General features: G+C 39.9%; 2 protein-coding genes across 3 annotated transcripts in view; one reads left to right on the forward strand and one right to left on the reverse strand.

Annotated features, from left to right (window-relative positions):
* Window positions 1-1,243: 1,243 nt before the first annotated feature.
* On the reverse strand, window positions 1,244-7,410 carry LOC115350186. 2 transcript variants are annotated; one of them, XR_003926342.1, is made up of 4 exons: window positions 6,887-7,409; window positions 5,683-5,731; window positions 3,688-3,761; window positions 1,244-1,444 (listed from the first exon to the last, which is right to left on the reverse strand). XR_003926342.1 is itself a non-coding variant. In XM_030035544.1 (4 exons), exons 1-4 carry the CDS (start codon window positions 7,388-7,390, stop codon window positions 1,360-1,362), a joined length of 252 nt encoding a protein of 83 aa, XP_029891404.1. In that variant the 5' UTR covers window positions 7,391-7,410; the 3' UTR covers window positions 1,244-1,359. The 2 variants fall into 2 exon arrangements, 1 of the variants encoding a protein (XP_029891404.1); XM_030035544.1 differs by having other exon boundaries at window positions 7,347-7,410.
* Window positions 7,411-7,672: 262 nt separating this feature from the next.
* ADSS2 (adenylosuccinate synthase 2) overlaps window positions 7,673-19,739 on the forward strand; it is a 39,275-nt gene continuing 27,208 nt past the window's right edge. Inside the window, exon 1 of the mRNA XM_030035498.2 lies at window positions 7,673-8,000. Within this exon, the coding sequence (XP_029891358.1) occupies window positions 7,833-8,000 (168 nt within the window). The 5' untranslated portion in view covers window positions 7,673-7,832. The remainder of the gene's footprint in view (window positions 8,001-19,739) is intronic.

Raw genomic sequence — 19,739 nt, forward strand, 5'->3', positions numbered from 1 at the left:
TTAGAAAATGTTACTATTATATATTTCCAAACATATTCACATAGAAAAAAACCCTTACCTGTCTGTTTGTGAAGCTGCTGTCACATACCACATGAAACAATTAGAATGATCAGAAGCCGGCAAATACCATTCTTTACCCCCAAATGTGTAGAAGACAGAAGCATGTTTTGCTTTGATACACTGTTCTTCCTAGTGCTACTGGTTTATGTTTTACTTGTATCAATATATACCTCTACATAATGCTTTATTACTTACAGAAAAAGCTTTGATTTATGAATAGTCCAACTGAATTCAGTAAGTCTATTTACGAACAGACAAGCATGCTTGGAAACTCCAGGTCCTAAAGCCTTGGTCAATAATCACATACGTAGGTTACAACTCATCCCAGCACTTGCTACCTCTTGTTCAACCAGTAGTTGAAAACTCGAACAGCTGAAGCTATTCTGGAATGGCTCAAGAGATACTGGTAGGAAATCGAAATATTAAAGGCGACAAGAGAGCTTGAACATATGGGTAGAATTTAGGATTATTTAGATAGAAAGGGTGAGGTGAAACATAAATGGGAGAGAAGTAGGGTTTTGCACTGGGAAAGGCTCATAGAAGGAGAGAGTTAGAGAACACGAACACATAGGCAACAATTGGTTTTGATGTTCATGAAATAAGTGGCAGCAATCCCATCCAGTAAGAGAAAATATTAAATTAAGAGAAGTTTCTTACATTAAATGTATTTGTTTTGTTTTGTTTTGTTTTAAATGCCTGTATATTAGATCATTTCTGCATAAAATGCACTGCATTTATGCAGTTTACATATGTTTTTGTGCCACCTTAAATGGCGGTGTAAATGGGGACATAGACCCAATACTACTCACTTCTTTGTAACAGTCTTATCTAATGAACAGGGATTCAACATGATATTACCAGCTTCCTTAATACCTTTAAAAGACACTATAGTTCCTTCTAGTCAGTGATCACAATATGGATTCAGCATGAGCTTCTTCAGATCCAAAACCAATTACAGTTCAGATACCAAAACACCAATTACATTCTTTACAAAATACTGAAAAAATCCTAGTAAGTCAAATCCCAAGGGTTTTTTTGTAAACATGGTAGAAATCTGCGACAATATCCACATAATCTGTGCTGTTCCAGTGTAACAGGCAGGAAATACTATTATTACAAACCCATTTAAGAATCAAGAGTTCAGATGAACTTAGTAAGAAAATGAATAATGTCTGCACAACGGTTTCTTATCTCTCCTTTAACGTAAGATTAAAATCTGTTAAGATTGTCCCATACATTTTTTAATCTTTAATCATACTACAGAATTTGGTATAAAAGCACTCAATAGTCATTACAAAACTACTGCAAGAAAGCCGAGTTCTTCTGCAGCTGTATATAAGCAGCTGCCTTTTGTCCCCAGAGAAGATAAGGGATGCAGATAGGTCTGTAGAGCAAGCAGAGTAACTGGATGTTAAAGGGGTAAGGGTAAAATATTTAGTAGTTCAATAAAATAAAAGACACTATCAGAAATCTCAGAATTCATTGATTCATCTTGCAAGCAAACGAACCACCTCTACACTCGTTAAACTCTGTTCTTACTTGGAAGTTTTCCTTCACAACGTTTAGAGATAAAGACGGGTTATTTGTAAATAGCATATTCAATTCTGGAGCTCCATTTCACAACAGACTATGGGTGCTGTGAGGCATCAGCATCCAAACCATCACCAAGTACACAATGACACAATGATCAGACCACAGTTAATTTTCTCACAATTTATTTTCACAGCTTACCTCAGCCTTTACTATTGGTTTTACTCTGTAAGTCCCAGCAAATGGACAGTTCAGTGTTGGTTTTGGTGAACTAAAATTATTTTAAAAATAAACACGACCCATAGCACAAATGTTTAACATTAGTTAACATGAGATATGTGCATCTGAGAATCTATTTAGATTAAATCTTGAAAATTTAGGATTTCAGGGTCCTCTTCATAAGTTTGTGCAAGAGAAAAACCCTACACTTCTATTAAACAATCTAGCAGTTCAGCACTCCAGTGACAGACAATCTACATCTCTAAGACTGAATGTTTATAGTTTTAGGGCATTATTTCTAAGCACATTGGACAAAATTTAAAAGAAAAAAAAAGAAAGAAGAATGTGAGAGAAACTTGAGCCTAAAAGCATGTAAAATATTCATTAAGCTTTTGGCTCAAGTTTTTTCTTACATGTATGTGAGACAACCCAGCTACTGTACAGTATCAGTGACACTTTGGGGAACTACAAGATGACTGTCTCTCAACAGCTACATAAACAAGCCCCTTAATGACAGACAACTGGTAGGGCACACTTCCCAGCCCCTGAGCTCTCTAAGAATGTGGTATGGGTCATTCTAGAGGCCTGCACATCCTGGTCACCTGCCTTGAAGGTCACACTTCACCCCATTCACCAGTTTAGTCTCATCCTATCTTGTTCCAAAACGTCAGATAGGATTAGTAGCAAAATAAATTAAGGATTTATCAGGACTCGGGTATTATGGGTTACAGGTTAACACAGACAAAAATCTTTATTCTAACCTATATTTGACAACCACATACAATCTTGGTTGGTGCAGCAGCTCTCATCCACAGCCCTTGTGGCACTTTCAAGAGATGGTGAACTCAGGGTGCTGTTTTCAAACAGATAAAGCTGATGCAAACCGGGGCTACTGTGCTCCCCTCCCGTGAGCTGACACTTTTGCAATGACCCAGATGAGGGAACTATTCTAACCAAAAACCAGATCTAGGAAAAAGGAAAAGCTTTCAGCCAATTCAAGATCTTTCTTAGTCAAATATTGTATGATATTTGGCATCCTGTTTTAATGAACAAAAACAACAAAAAGGATTCATACATATATCAGTGGGTTTTTTTGTTTGTTTGTTTCCGTTACATAGTGCTTCATTCTCCCTGACTGAGAGACATATTCTGAGAAATTTATAAAACTATAAAGTCCTGCAAAAAAACGAATCACCCAATATCTATCACACATGCATTCTATTAAACTTTCAATGGCTGATGCTGTCAAAGGCTAAGACCGAGACAGAACACAGTATCTTTGTACACACTTAACATGTTGTAACACTAAGGAACAGGGAACTTATTCACACCTGCCTTGGAGGGTAAGCTGCTGCTTGGATCAGAAGAAGCAATGAAATTCTTGGGGGGGGAAACACTGTAATAAAAGCTAACTTGTATCATATATGTCCATTTTCGTATTTAACATATTATAGGTAAACATTTAAATTACAGTACCATACATACAAAAAACTCCATTTCATTTCTGCTCTGCAAAGACAACAATTCGTTTGCTGTTCTTTCAGAGAAGAGAATATGCAGATCTGAAGAACACACTTAAAATTTTTTTACTCTCTTTTTTTTTGTATTATTATATAAAATAGTTGTCTTTGCAAATCATAATTTACAAATCTCATTTCCAAGGAAAGGATTTAGCTTTACAACTTTTAAACGACAGAATTTTATTTTCCTGTTTATCTCCACTTTTGTCAGCTGCTACCTTATTTACACTTGCATGTAAAAAACACACTTCTGTAAACTGCCCATGAAATTTCAAAAGTATCCAGTATTATCTTAACTTTTCTCTCACTGAATTCAAAATCTTGCTATTGTGATGTGTATGATTTTTTAAGCTCTTACCTTTTATCTTCTGCAGTACATACATCAGGAAATTCCCACTCAATAAATGAAGTTCCTTCATATTCTAGAAATATCTAATCAAAGAGTTGATAACACTTGCTAGTGTGTGCAAATATATCAATCGTGACAACATATACAGATATTACTTTATAATGTTCTTAATCTCGTTTTTATCATGATAAAAAGATTAATGAATGTAACAAAAATAATTAGGGGAAATTTTAACTGGAAAAACTAATTTAAAAACAGTAATAACAAGCAACAAGCAGGGATCAATTACATTAGCACACTGTTCAAATAAAATTATGTATGTTCTAACTGTATAATGATCTCTCTTCCTCCTAAGCTAAGCTGACAGCATTCTGGACAGTTTGAAGTGCTATAGTTGCCAATCGTGTCTGGCACAGTGATTCTTAGACTTTTTTTGACCATGGCACTAAACACCCTACATTTTTTGTGAGCCACTGTACATCTTAACATTAAATTAAAACAGGAAAATACTCTAAAGATGCTGTAAATAATCAGGAAGTAAAATTAACTTACCTTTTACTGAAAGTTTTAATGAGATAAATGTGACAAATTTAAATAACACAGTTCTGTAGGACACCTGCAGATTAGCTAACCATGGCCCACAGACCACTTTTCTGCAACCACTGTTCTAGTGTAGATAAGACCTCAGTGTCAAATATATGAGTATTTCATCATTGTCACAGGTAAAACCATTTTAACAGAAAACTTGTACCATGGACCACGTGCCCTGACCTTTTCATTGCCAAGGGCTATTTCTTCATCGTATACTTCCCCTGAAACTCAGAAATTGCTTACACTAGGAAAAACAGTATCAGAAAAGTATTAACATTGTTCAGTAGTCCTTCAACACAATTAAGAAGTATTAATAAGGAGAAAGAAATAGCACTCCATGACCCATCAGCCATGCTGAGCATTAGCTAATAGTCCAGTTTACCTTCTTGTTACAGCATTTTCCCTTCATTCATGCTCATCCTTGATTTTCTGAACTACTGAAGTTCTTACCAAAATTCTCCTCTAAACTACTTTGTGTGTCAATTTTTTAAAAATACATGATCAGAATATGTGGGATACTTCATCAGAATAATTGAAAACATATACATGTAACAATTCTGCATATCTCCTCAACACATCTGAATGAAATGCAGATCTCGCACTGCTTCCGTTCAGTGTTTATTAAAAATTCCTGCCTGAGTCTCTTGCAGTTTATTGGGAGGCAGGAAATACAGTCACATGAAAAGCCTGAATATACCCAAATTAGAGTGAAATTTGTGATAAATGTAACTGCCTCAGTTCTTCATATCCAGTCACTAACATTGAACAATTCAGAAGACAATACAACCTAAACTTTATCAGTATACACTTCTACCATGGGTTCAGTTTTACAAAGTCAATCCCGTACACCAGCTTGCGAATGCCAGAAAAGGCAGCCACATTCTTTCATTCCTTGAACATAAACTCTTGCCACTTTGTGCCACCTCTAAATGCCCACCTGACCTCTCACAGAGCAGATTCACCTTGCCCAAATAGCAAACCAAGTTAATATAGTCCACAAATGTTAGAGGAAAAAACCAGTACGGTAACATTGCATGTTCTCGCTGGTTTTCTTGCTTATACTAAATGAACTGAAATAAGTGCAATTGGGAGTTTCTGCACAGTTTTATTCTAAGCTCTTACTTATACTACAGCAAACGCCTGTTTTTGACCAGGGGCATTAGACACCAGCTGTGTTTGTACTTTAGGCAAGAGTTACCATGTTTTAGAACTATACTATAAATACAGTTAGTGAATCATGCCAATAAAGAGTATTTAATATGTTTTACTGTATTAGAATGAAAGCTTCCATTTAGTTTACAAAGAAAAGGGGGTGGAGGAATGACAGACCCCTAAGAGTATGTATTAAATAAAAATTCTAAATGTTGCAGTACCAATCAGTATTGAGTAGCTTGATCTTCATTAAATACTTACAGGTTTTCTGGAAGTGAAGAGTTCATAGTTTTCTTCACTGGTTCTATACCTACCAAGAAAACATACCAAAACATAAATCTCAAAACTCTTCAACACCACATAAAAATAGCAGAACAATGTATTCATGTGCCTGAGACCTCTTTGGAAAGTGGCATTACACTAATACCACATTGTTAGGACACTACCATGACAGGCTAAAATTTATTCTGAGATTTGAGGGAATATTTGTGTTGGCAACAGTGAGATGTTAATACAATTCAGCTATACTGGAAAACCATATCCTGAAACATTAATCTGGACCATTGTTTGGGGAGTCATGAGATGATCTATGGCCTCAGAAGTGAGTGCACTAAAACAAAGTTTGCCATTGCGTCAGCAAGACTGGAGAAACTGACTTCAGCAGTTCCTTGTGGCTTTTAGTGACTTCCCACAAGCTCTGTGCAGCAATACAGAAATCATGGCTGGTTTTTTTTAGCACAAGCAGACAAAAATATTAATACTATGGACTACACTGAATGTTTAAGGAACTATTTGCTCTTTGAAGTGTATACAGGCAATTGCCTTGTATCATTTGCAATTGCTGAACATCTCTGTACTGAACTGACTACTTTGTCATAGCATCTCTTTGCAGTGACGTTCAGGATTTAGATATTTTCAATTTTTTTTTTTTTTTAAATGTTCTCTGTCAAGTCCGTATTTAATTTTCTGTTATATACCTTCCCAGCTTTGCAAGACACAACCTTTTCTTCAGTGGCTTTTATAGATCCTCAAATTCTTGGTTAAAGTAAACCTGAAGGAGCAAAGAAGCAACTAATATCAAACTCTACAACTTGCCAGACAGCTGCAGATTGTGACTGCTCAGTGAGTCAGGTTTTTGAATAGCTGTCTTAGCAATAATTACGTCATTCAGACTTACATCTTTTTAATAACTACTTTACAGAAAAAAAATCTTCCCCCAGGGGTGTTGATTCTGTGAAGCAGGAAAGAATGAAAACAGCCACTGAGACATCAGTTCCACATGTAAACCCTCAAGTATGCATGATGAAGGCATTTCTCTGCTATGGGTTTTTTCCATTATTTTTTTAACTCATGAATAAGCCTAGGGCCATGTTCCGGTGTCTCTGGAGAAAATGGCCTCTTACATTTAGCCCCTGCTTCTACAATCCCTAGTTTACATTCTTATCATTAAGTCAGCAAAACTAACCATATAGGCAAAGCTGTGATATACTGCAAACCCACGCCGGCAGGCCTGACATCTGTGACAGGTACGCCTTGCCCACAGCAGATGTAACCTGAGGGGAAACGGGGAGCCGCACCAGACCGAGACCCTCCGGGCTGGCAGGGACCAGAGGCTCCCGCTCTGGTTCAGGAGCGGTGCGGGGACACCTGTAGCACGTCAGGCCGCGGGCTGCTGCTGCCTCCCAGAGAGCCAGCTCTGGCGAACGGACACGGGATGTGTGGCCACCAAACCCGAGGCCGCAGCTTGAGCACATATGGAGCCGAAGCCAGACCCGACGCACAGAAGCAACCCCCCGCCCCCGCCTCTCCTCAGCGCCCCTGGCCCCCTCCTTTCACCTCCGCAAGGCGCAGCCGCCATCCAGCCTCAGCAAGGCCAGCAACGCCCAGTGAGGCGCCGTGGCGGCTCCGCCGCGGCCGCCCCCCACCCGCTCCCCAGCCGACACGGCCTCGCACCGCCGCGGGGGCGCATGGGGCAAGCGAGCAGGAGCCCTCCCGCCACAGGTGCGGCCCCCGGGGACTACGTGCCCCAGCATGCACCGCGCCCGGCCCCGCGCGGCGCTCTGCGCGGGGGAGGCCGCGCAGCGCGCTGGGTAATGTAGTCCAGGCTGCGAGGCGCGGGGGGGAGCGGCGCAAGGGCGAGGGAAGGCGGGGGGGGGGGGGGAAGGCGCCGGGAGAGGCACCGGCGGCTCCCGTTTTCCGCGGGGGGGCGGGGCGGGGCTCCGCCTGAGGGCAGGGGTCTGCCCGGCGGGGAGCGGCGGGGGAGGCCGCGCTGGCGGGGCCGGTAGGCGGCGGCACCTGGACGCGGCAGCGGCACCACCGCCCGCCCGGGAGGAGGCGGAGGCGGGGGGGAGCGGAGCCGCCGCGCGCTGCCGCATGTGCCTGGAGCGGAGCCGGAGCGGGCAGCGCGAGCCATGGCGGAGCATGGCGCCCCGGCGCCCGCCATCCCCAACGGCGAGTGCGCCGCCCGCCTCCCCGGCAACAAGGTGACCGTCGTGCTGGGGGCCCAGTGGGGCGACGAGGGCAAAGGCAAGGTGGTGGACCTGCTGGCGCAGGACGCCGACATCGTCTGCAGGTGCCAGGTGAGGAGGCAGCCGGGGCGCGGGGGAGGCCGCGGGTGTCACCTTGAGGCGGGCGGGCACTTGTTCTCGCCCCTCTTCTCCCCCAGCGCCCGCCTCAGCGCAGGGCCGGGCGGCGGTGCCCGGTGAGGCGGCGGGGCTCCCGCCGCGCAGGGCGGGCTGCGGGGCAGCAAAGCCCTCCCCGGCGGGGCAGGAGCCGCTGGAGAGAGCCCCGCGGCCGGGCTCTGCAGCCCTCCCGCTCCTCCTTTGTCCCCGTCCCGGCGCCGGGGGGAGGAGGAGGAGGAGGAGGAGGAGGAGGAGGAGGAGGAAGAAGGCGCCCTCCTCGCTGCCGAGAGCCGTCCTCCAGCAGGAGGAATGCGCCCGCCGGGGTCGCGTCCCCCCCCCCCTCAGGCCCGCCGCCGCAGCAGTCTTTGTCTGGGGGGCGCCAGGAAGGGGCCGCGCTCGGCGGTTCCCGCAGCATCGCTGCTGGGAGCGGGGCGAGGAGCCCTCCCCGGCGGCGGCGTGGCCTAAGCCGCACCGCCTGCGAGCGTGCTCGCCGTCCCCTCTCGGGGCGGGGGTGGCGGGGTGTAACGCTGGCCCCCGCACGAAACCAGCAGTTAGTTACAGGATGCACGTGAGGGTGTGCATGCAGCCCGCAACAACTTAGTCATCTTCAGATAAAACTAGCTTTTCAAAGACTCGCCTGCCCTTGCTTCAAGATCGTGGTTGTGTCAATGAAATCCCATCTTCCTCTGTTGATTTTTTTTTTTTTTTTTTAAATTTTTCTTCTGGAGGCCTTATTCCAGCAAAAGAGCACAAAAAGTCAGTCTGGCGTGCAAGCAGAGTACTCCTAAATGCCTACGTAAAAACAACACAGTTCTGAGGAGGCATTTTTCTTAACGTTTCTAGTGCAGTAATTCTGTAGAGCACAACATAATGAACTAAAACTATGTACCGTTTTTTCTTGAAGGTAAGAGATACAGCAGTGTAAGATGCCTACAGCATTCGCAGACTTCATGTAGGTGTCGTTATCTGTACGCTTTTGTTGAACACACAAGTTAAATTTGCTCTTAAATAAATATATTTTGGAAGAGCATACCATTTGCAGAAAAATGCAAACACTGGAGCATTGTGTTATCTAATAAGAACTGCACATAAAACTGCTGTTTTCAGAACCCAGTCAGTTGCAAAGCTGACAAATCAAAAACTCGAACTTCAGAGACTTTAATTTTGAAGTAAACAAACTTAAATAGCTGTTTTCGCAAATGAATTACTTTTTCCCCCTTCTTTTTTTTTTTTTAATAATACAATCTGATGTGGTGCTGTGGCATGGTCACCTGGCTTTGTGAGTTATAGAACACAGTGACTCAGTTCGTCCTTTACAACTTTGTTCTTGAAACTTGAAGGGTGTCTTGGTAACCGTGTATGTTTAACGCTAAGAAGTTTTGGTGGAGAGAGAGTCAGATGGTAAAGTTTTGTGTGCATGTGTTTTAATGTGTGTGTTACTTCTTTTGAATCAGCTGGGTAAAGGATCAAGAAAAGGGAAGAACTATGACATTATCTCAGGCTTGAATTTCATGACCAGTTGTGCCATTTCTAACAGCTTGTTGCTCCTGCTGAAGGAAGGAGCTCTTCTTCCTTCTTTCTTCCCTTTCCTGTTGATGGCTGTGCTGTCTGGGTCTCCTCCCATGCACTGACTCTGGCACTTGAACACTTCTGTTAAGTTGATTAACTCACCAAAATGGCAGGAAACTATTTTTTGTTGGATTTACTTTCTGCTGTTTTAGTAAATAAAACTGAATTTAATGGTCTTGGGGGACCTTAATGAAAAGAGGAGCCCAGGATAGGGTAAGCACAAAGAACAGTTTCTCAGAAGGAGAAGGGAAGATGGGAATATTCTCTTTCGGTGGTACTGAGCTATTAAATCATCTTGCTATGTATGCAAGCATATTCTAGATGCTACTGTTAGTGCTAGTAAATTAGAGTATGACTCTTGCGCTTTTCATAGTGGTACAAGTCCAGAAAGAAAGACTGGAACACATTTAGTCTGCCTATTGTTAATATCAGCTTTCTGTAATTAGAGATTCTGATTCTTATTTTGCCATTATACCCTTATTAATTCTAGGATGGTTCTTTCTATTCATCATGCCACAGAGTTGCTAGAATGCCTGTGGATGAGATCAAATATTTCTAGCATGTTCTTGTGAAAAATTTATTAGTACAACTATTTTCTTGGAGGACTTGGGAAGTTGTTGCAGCAGGTCTAAGATGTCTTGGAAACTTCCGTTATATTTGCAGTGAAACTGGGAGCTCTAGTGTGGGTTTCATATCACTGTCCTTGGTTCTGTGCAGATGCAGAGCATAAAAGTGGTCCTATCGCAGAACTGAGAATTGACTATCACTTTTACAGTGCCTGTAAAGGCATTGCAAGAAGTTGTACTCTAAAATCTATGGCCATACCATCATGTATTCTAGGTAGCAGGTGTGCTAATGACTTCAGCCACTTGTTTAACTAGTTGACTATGGCCTCTGGAATGAGGTGCTTGCTTAGGTACAATCAGCTGAATAAGTGTGTCAGGAAATAAGATGTATTATGGCTCTACTTCTAAGTACCACCCTCCAAAGTGTTTTATCTAGGTTTAGAGGTGGTTGAAAGGACTCTTGGGCTCAGTGCAAGAGTATGGGGTTTTATTTTCAGGAGACAGATTCACATTTATCAAAAGTAGTATTACGGTTTCAACAACAACTGTTTGAAGAGACTAAAATAGAATTAAAACACATCCAAGGGCTGTATGTATGTATTTGCTAATGCAGCTGCACTGGCAACTGTGATAGTTTCGTGAAGGCACTGCTGGTGTAGAGGGTTCAGATGCAGTTAATATAAACACGTTGACATAACAGGCAAAGTATGTACTTGTTCTTCCACTGTTAAATTTGAATTGGCCTTCATTTACCTCTAGGAGGTATCTTGTAAAATGATGCTTTTGATAAAACAAATGTATTGGTGAGATTTTTGCACTTAAACCTGCATCTGATCAGCTGGCTTACAGAGCAAAGTCTTTTTACCTGCTAACACATAAGTCATAGTCCAGACAGTAAAATAAAGCAAGAATTTGTTTGAGATTCAGGAGTAGTTGCCATAAAAACTGTGCTTTTGTGGTTTTTTTGATTGACATAGTTTCCCTCTTAGTAAGCAGCTGGCCTTACTGCTATTTAAAAGTACACATTGTATTTTTTTCCAATTCCACAGGTAATGGAAAGTTAAAGGAAAATGCTGCTTGTTCCAATTAAGGGACTTCCTACCATTGCAGAATGCAACCAAATTAGGGAATTTAATTACCAGATTTTAATTGTTATTGGATATAGGAATGGCAAATTAATGCCAGCAAGTTATTTTAGGTGATCATTTTATCAAAACAAATACTGTACTAAAATACGCTATGTATCTCTTACATTAACACCACCTCCTCCACCCCATCTACCAGTGTATGCAGTACAGCAAAAAAAATGTAATGTCTGCACTGCATGATTCTGTTCTCATTTACTCATTTCATCACCAAATTTTTGGTCACTTACTGTTGGAGGTAGCTGATTTATTCAGAGTATATAATTCACACAGGTGAGTAATTTCTAAGTCTTCAAATTTTTTTAAGCCATGCTTCCTATGCTAAAGAATCCTGTTTTCCTGCTTTTTCAGTTCTATTGTACATCTTGTTACTACTTCAGAACAGAATTGCAGCTTCTTACCACATCTTCTCAACTGATTTCGCTGTGGTCTCCCTGTGACTTACCATTACTGCTCTGCCTGCTGTGGGGTCACACGATTCCTACTCCTGAACTGCTAATGCATGGCAGTTGAAATGTGTGGATTCTTCGTACTCCCTTTTCTTCTTCCTTCCCCCAAACAACAGTGTGTATAGTGAGCCACTGCTGATCACTTGATAATGTGGTGATTACAGTGCAACAATTAGTAGAGAAGTTTTCAGTGTGCACATTCTTGGGGTGAAGCAGTTACCATTGATCGGCTGATAACTGCCAACCGAAGTCCTCAGACCAATGCTGCCTAATGCTGCCATATCACTAGTCTGTATATAGCCACTTTTTTTTGAAAAACTGTAATTTTCTTATCTTCCATTCACCAAGCCTGCTTTTTCTCTTTCCCTAAATGTTCTCATTTGAAAAGGTGTTTCAGTCTGGAGCCTTTGCAGGCCATGCAGAATTAGGAATAGCAGAATCAGTAGCTATAGCTATTAGTGCTTTTTTAGGTGCTCAGGCATTCGATACGTGATGTCTAGCTAGAGCTCTCATTTTTTTTAAGTGCTGGGTGCACTTTTGGACCTTGTAGTGGTTGGCAGCATGCCAATAATATGCTCTGGTGAGGAAAGAGAGGTCAGTAAAATGAGTTCTTCAGCCTGCCCCATCAGTGAGTCATATGCTTTACAGACCTGCTTTAGAGCATCACTGATAGGTGATCTCTTGTTATTGTAAGCAATCACACAATGTCTCAATTATTTCTAACAGAAGAGCAGTTGAAATCTGATTTTCCAGTTCATAAAGTTTGTACCATTAACAAAGGAGATCTTAATAGCACTAAAGAGCAAATTACACCTTGATCTACTGGTTTCTTATTGTTCTTTCAATCTTACTGTTAGTTACTACAAAAGCTTACTGTGTTTGGTTGGTTAAGATGCAGTACTCCATAGCAGCTTATTAAGATTTGAAATAAATTTTTTATTTCTGCTGTACTACCTCACACATTTGGAAGATGTTCTCTGTAAATATTCCCAAAGTCACTTTTTGTTTTTCATATCCTTTCTTAAATATTCTTGTGAAATGTAGCAAGCATCGTTGGGGTTTTATGCACTGAAGCAACGTAGTGGTGGACCAATCTGTGCTTTCAACATTTTTCTTGTTCCTTGTCTGCCCTGCCTCAGTTGATCTCTTTTATCTCTTAGGGATAGATTGGTCTTTATTCTGGACTTGGATAATGAATCCTGTTCCCTACCTAACATACATAGGCATTGCAACATAAGGTTTTGCAGATCACGTGAAACTAAGCCAAAACCAGATCTAGAGAGCCTTTCTGAATATTGTCTTTCAATAGCAGTTCCTCAGAGCAAGTTCTGTCAGTATAGAAAAATGCATGGAGTTTTTTGAGATTAATAGATTAAGTAAAGTTAATGTTTTCTTTTATTTGTTAGGAGAATACAGGTGAATGTGTAAAACATAATGTGCTTATTCTGTCATATTCTGCCTCAAACCATGCTCTTGATCTTGTTCTGATGCAACAATTCTTGTACTACACATTCAAAAATTTCTGAAGACTAGCCAAAATTTCAGAAACTTTGATTAAGTATGTGACATGATGACTCCTTGAACTAGGTTTAGATCTTACAAACGTGAATGGATTGTCAAGGAAGAAAATCACTAGCTGCTGGATGTTGTTTATACTGAAACCCAGGAGCAGGTTATGCAGTGGTTTGTTAGCTGCTAATTCATTGGGGGTGGAAGGGGGGGAAAGCAAGAAATTAGTCACAAAATCTGGGATGTGAGAGAATGAATTAGTTATCAAAACCTTGATTTTTTTTTTTTTATTTTGTTTTTAAAGGGGGATGGTTTGCAATCTGAAGTTCAAAATAGATTTTTGGCAATATGTATTGAAATGAGAAGCAAATAGCCTAGTAATTGCAAAGCTATGTCTAGTTAGGGTGCATCATAGGAGTTCAGATATGTCTTTTTGCTAGACTGATCAACTTTGTAAAAGTGTGTTCAGTGTTCCCGGAATCTGATTGTGGCAAGAAGGAGCCTTTCTTATGTTTCTTGTAAGTTATGGTAATATCCAGCTTTCTTGATGTATTTTTTTACTTTTCATCTAAGAGTTAAATGAAAATGTTTACAACCAAATGATGCCAAAGCAACATTGACTTGCTTCTTGCCCAACTTGGCAGTCACTTGTACAGCTAGCTCAGAAACAACAGTGGTTGCCCTGAGCTAAAAATGAATGCTGGAATGTGGTAGCAATAAAAGTAAACTGTAGAAAAAATTATGCACACACACATCTGATGGGGAGAGTTGAAAGGAGTGTATGGCTTCTTCCTTAATGTAGCATGAGATAACATCTCTTTAAACTAGACAACTAATTTCTATTCCAGAGGAGAGAACTTGAAAGACTTTGCTCTACCCTGAGGCATCGTATTTTTGAGACAGACAACTTGGCATGATCACGTCATAAGCAAAGGCAGTGATTGTCATCGTAGTCTCTTTGGGTAGATAGTTCTCTTAAACGCATATGTCAGTATTTCAGAGCTGCTTTAAATACTTTTGTATCTAGTATCAGTATAGAGAGCCATTCACAATATGCTTTTAATAGTAATTTCAGTCTGCTTTTCTAATAATTTTTTTTCCCCTATGCACCTCCACTGTTAGATAAAGTTGCAGTAAGGTAGACCAGTCTTAGCAGTTATGGGAGTACTGCTGTACGTGAGGCATCAGGGTTTGAACTGCTCGCTTGTCTTGATCTGTTCAAGTCGGATTTAACTGTTCTGGTTATTACGCTAAAGTCTAGTCTGTCCTTAACTAATGAAGATACACTCTGAAAATAAAAAGCATATTTTCAACTTGCATAGATCTAAAATAGAGAAAGATACGCTGTTGTTCCTCCATCTTAGTTTCAAATGCACTTTATTTTTTATGTGTTCCTGCAGTGACTTCTTACTTTCATGTTCTACTTATGTATGTACACATGCCTCATACTTAAGTGCATGCTTCCTTGGCTAGCACACATGGCACACATTTACTTTTGCTCTTTGTGCTCTATACAAAGGTTTTAAAAAGCAGACAATGTCTTTCTTTTTTTTTTTTTTTTTTTTTTTTTTTTACAAGGAGGAGTAGTATTTTTGCTTTCGGTTTGTTAACAGGCAACTCTGTTTTGCTGATTATCCAAGTTGGTACATTAATGTTTCCTGTTAGACAGTTTGCACTTCCCCCCCCCCCCCCCCTTCAAAAAAAGGAAGGGAAAAACCCAAAGTTTGAAGCTAGAATGAATTTAAGATTGAGAGTCTTTCAGTGAATGATAGATATACTAAGTGTGTACATTTTTGCTGGAAGAGTCCCATGTGCGTGCCAGGAAAATGGGAGAATGCAAATCCTTCTCCCTTAAACTGGAAGGACAAGTGGTCAAGTCCTTTGCATAACTTTCAGGTAAATCAGTGAGATTGGCTGCAAACTCAGGAGCATGGAACTTTTCTGAGCAAACTCACCAGAGGAAAAAGTCCTGGTTAAGGATTTCTCTAATAAGCATTTGAGTATGGCTTTGTATCATTTTCAGAGTCTTTTTGGAAAATGAGATTCCATGCTTCCTCAATCGTTGGCTTCACTTAGCTTCAGATGAGCTCTTGTTAGCAGGCATTGCATATAAAACACACTGGAGCTTGTAACTCCCAGTCTGATGATATTTTTTTTCAATTTAAAATTTTTATGTCCTTGGTAAACATTAATATTGTTGAAGCATATTTATGGAAAGCCAAATGAGTTATTCTTGAATAAATTACTTCTTAGGAAACATTCTGGTTGTACCTTCATATTTAGCAAAACCCAAAACAAAACCCGTGGCGGTAGTTGTTTCAACCTCAGTGTTCTGTTATCTGAGTTTTGGTAGTGGCTGGTTAAGCACTGTAAACCTGAAGTCTTACCTGATAAACTTTCTTGCACTATTTTAATTCAGCAAGAAGATAATATTTTTGTCTAAAGAGAGCATCTCTCTTTAATCCTGACAATAAAGGTCATGATGCAGAAAGGTTGGTGAAGTAGTCATCAATTAGTCTTTCTGAAGACAGGCATAAGTCATTACCATTTTGTCAAATTAACTTCATTAAATTATCAAGACACTGCCATAACTCCAAAAAAGATTGCTGCTTATTTGTCCAGTGAATTAGCTCAATACATGAATGTTCCTTGGGGGCTTTTGACTAGTACAGCAATGCAATTCCAGAAGAAAAATTGCTGTTAAATATTATTATGAATGCTCCTTCTCCATGCTTTATACATGATTTGGAAGCTCTTCTGCATGGACAGAATTCAACAAGCTGAAGAGCTGTTGTGCTATGTGAAGGCTTAAAGTGAGAAGACTTGTCTTGCTTCAAGGTTGTTCATATATTCTTTTGAGTTTACCAGTTTGGCTCCAGAACACACCTTTCTAAGAGTTACACTTCTAAAAATTGTTTCAGTCTTCAGAGCTATAAGGAAAAAAAAAAAAAATCATAAAACTGTAGTCAGGTACTTGCATTAATATTGTTGCTAGTTCTATTCAGTTCTTTAGCCAAAATACTTCAGCTGGCAGTTAAGGTATTTAAAAGCTATAGAATGCAAGAGAAAATAGGCCATTTTGCATAGATCGGGGAAGTGCTGGAATGATTTACCTGAAGATCACAGTAGATGTCCTTTTAGAAATACTGTTCAGTCAATATGTTTAAAATGTAGTCCTCTGACACTATTGATGAGTCTTCAGTATGTTTTCCGGTGGTACTGTCTGGACCATGGTACAGTATTGTGGTAACTGGTGTGTTTGAGTCATGTGCACGAGTGTATTGTTTGTGGTAACTATTGCCTTCCAGTGCTTCGACGATGTTTTTTGGCTAGCAGGAGTCACTTGTTTGATTTATTGAAATGTCAAGCTTGTTTCCAGTAAAATGTCAACTAGCAGATAATTTTTTTCCATCCCAATTATTATTTTCAGGCACTCAAAACTATTGCAAAAAGGGTGTTTCCTAAGAATGTTTATCAAACGGCCCTCAGATGTGCAATACTTGCAGCTGTCTTTGCTATCTTATGCCCCCTCTGTGCATATGTAACTGATTCTGTTCACATTTGCCAGGATAGGTACGTTTTAGAATAGTATCTTGTTTTGTGTGTAGTACTGACCAACCTATCTAAATTGAATATATGGATGCAGATTCTTGGGTGTGGTGCTTACACTGAGAAGGATTTTTAGGCTATTTAATCTTCTTTAGCAAGCTGAAGACTCCCCTCCCCTTTTTCTTGTTTGCTTTAAAAAATATCTCTGAGCAGTTTACCACTGTAAAAGGAAATTTCAAAAGTGGTATTTCATAGGGAATGTTTTTGGAATGAGGCTTCTAGAAAGTGGGTAAATATAGGGTTTTGTTACCCGGATTGCTGTCAATTCTAACAGTACTTGTGTGATAATTTGTCTAATACTATGCACCTTTCTGTCAGAGTCCTGTATACTTAGCTGTTCTACATGTTGAATAGCCTGGATATTTCAGGAGTACCAGCCTAGTGGTCAGGGATCATATGCTTTTTCAAGGAAGTGATTTAAGCATACCGCACCAGTAAAATTGGAATAATGCCTTTTTAAAAAGCTTATGCATTTAGTTATCTTACAACAACAGGTTTTGCTTAAAATGTTATAGATTGGGTAATGATCTTGTGCCTGATCTCACTTTCACTATTCCACTTAATGACTTAAAATACTCTAAAATAATGGTATAATATAATAGTGTCAGGATCATGAAAGGAGAAAAAAGGCGGCTGTGTCTTAATAGGATTTTAAATTGTTCATCCATCAGAGCATCAAACTAAAAAGTCCCTAAACTAAATCCATATACTGAAATGCATAGGTTCATGCTGCTTGTTCATGATGACTTTCACACTGTCTCTCCAAATAAATGGAAAGAAATTTTTCATTCAAGTCCAGCTGGCACCCTTTTGAGCCTGATATGTGCAGAAGTTTAAAAAAAAAAAAAACCAACACAACAAAACAATAACCAAACAAACCCTCCAAAAAACAAACCAACAACTCTTTAAAAAGAGTACTGGGAAACTGTCATGGCTGAGGTGGTTTTTTGTTTTGTTTTGTTTCTTTTTGCATCGAGGCTATGATTAAAACAGCTATTTCTAAGATGCCCAACTTCATAATTCTGTGAATTGTTTGAACTGATATTGTTGTGGGGAAAAAAAATAGGTCTTTGGTGCTCCCTTCACTTTGAGCAAGCTCGTGTTTTTCCCCTGTTATCAGCACAAATGTTCAGTGTCACCTGGTGGCAGTTACTCCTTCAGCATTGCTGGCAGTAGTGCAGGCAGCAACTGGTAATCTGAAAACTGGAGGCTGGGTCCAGCCATGAAACCAATCACTCTAACTTTGGTGTGTTGTTTCAAAGTCTTGAACAAAAACAGTGGGTCTCGGTTGAAAAGTTGGGGAAATTCAACTAGAGACACAATTTAACATTGTTATTTGGTAAAGCTGTGGGCTGCTGAAAGGGCTGACGCCTTGGTCACTGAAGAATCCTTTGGGAGAGGAGAGAGAATGGTTGCAAATACTGTGTTGAAAGATATGAAAAGAAAAAATAGTGCAAGGAAAAAAGAAAGGACAAACAAACTGAATGGAAACCTCAGAGTATGCTAAAACAGCAATGCTGTGCCTTGATAGAGATGCACAAATAAATGGTGCTATATCTAAGCCAAGTATGCTTGGGACTTTAGGAGTAGTATGCCTGTGTTAGCCTCTTGATAGGAGTATAGTATGTTGTTACTGGTTCTTATTGCTCTTTGTTTTGGGTAGATGCTTTGTTGCTAGATGGAGAATCTGGTTTATGTTCTGTTCTTTAGCAAGGCATGCACCTATTTTTACTGTATACTCAGTTTTCTGTGATGAAATGAGCCCAAGTTCAGAGGCTGTTTTCTAATGTAAAGAAAACCTGTAAAGAAATGGTTCGGCTTTTTTTTTTTTTTTTTTTTAAATACTGTTCTGTCTTCTAAGTGAGCATTATTAGAACCTAAGGGAGAAGATCATTTATATTCTTACCTAAATAGCCTAGTAATAACCTAATCTAGAGAGATACTTCAGTGTTAAATAAGTAAAAGTTAAGCATTATGCATATTAAATTTATGAAGTGTTTAGTCTCTGGTGTAATATTAACAAGAACTGATTTTTCTTCTTGATAATTTCCAACTGTATACTTCTAGTTCACAGTATTTGAATGCTAGGTGATGCAGCCTTTTGGGCATTAAACACCTGTGCTTGTTGTCTGACTGTGTCCTTGGTATGTTTCAGGGATGATGCTGTACTAAGAAAATTTTCAGGTAACTAGCAGACACCTTTTGGCATGACTTCCAGAATGAAAAGACTTGAAATAAAAAATGTTGGGATATTCTAGATTGTGTCTGTTGAAATGAGAAGCTCATGGCATGTAAGGATTCTACTGTATGTATCCAAACTTGAAGGATGTGGGCAGGGGACATTTAAGTATGCAAAATCCAATTTATCTCCTCTGTGGTAATTTTATGTTTAAGAAAATAATACACACAGTTGTGGTAGAATAAAAATCAATTAATTTTCAGTGATTAATGTTTAGAGTATTATGATTTTTAAATTATTTTTAAAATTACAATTTTTTTCTTAATAGCTGTTTGAAGTGACAGACAGGAGGTTTGGGGAGGAGAGAGGAAAAAGGTTGTGAAATGACTTAAGAGAGAGAGTCTTATTTAGGTTCAAAATTTTGATTCTGCTCTTCTGGCAGATGATCTGAGGGTTTACAATACTGTACCTGATATTGTAACATCCTGTGAGATGGATGCAGCACTGAAAAAATAAAAATTTTCACAAGTTTTTGGGAAGCACTTAAAGAAACAAGTGGGTTTTTGTGTGTGTGTGGTTGGTTTGTTTTGTTTTTTCCTCCTTCTTGATGATATGTTAGATGGGTGGGGTTAGATGACTCTTATAACAGCTGTATCAGAGCACGGAAACCA

This window comes from Aquila chrysaetos, chromosome 13, assembly GCF_900496995.4.
Source record: "Aquila chrysaetos chrysaetos chromosome 13, bAquChr1.4, whole genome shotgun sequence".
In the NCBI taxonomy this organism is placed as follows: domain Eukaryota; kingdom Metazoa; phylum Chordata; class Aves; order Accipitriformes; family Accipitridae; genus Aquila; species Aquila chrysaetos.

What these genes read in the sequence shown, in the direction of transcription:
- LOC115350186 (XM_030035544.1), bottom strand. Translation starts at nt 7,390, where the DNA reads ATGCGCCCCCGCGGCGGTGCGAGGCCGTGTCGGCTGGGGAGCGG. An exon ending in TCTTCACTTCCAGAAAACCT is followed by an intron (nt 3,762 to 5,682) that starts GTAAGTATTTAA and finishes CTCTTTGATTAG; the next exon opens with ATATTTCTAGAATATGAAGG. An exon ending in TGTACTGCAGAAGATAAAAG is followed by an intron (nt 1,445 to 3,687) that starts GTAAGAGCTTAA and finishes CTTGCTCTACAG; the next exon opens with ACCTATCTGCATCCCTTATC.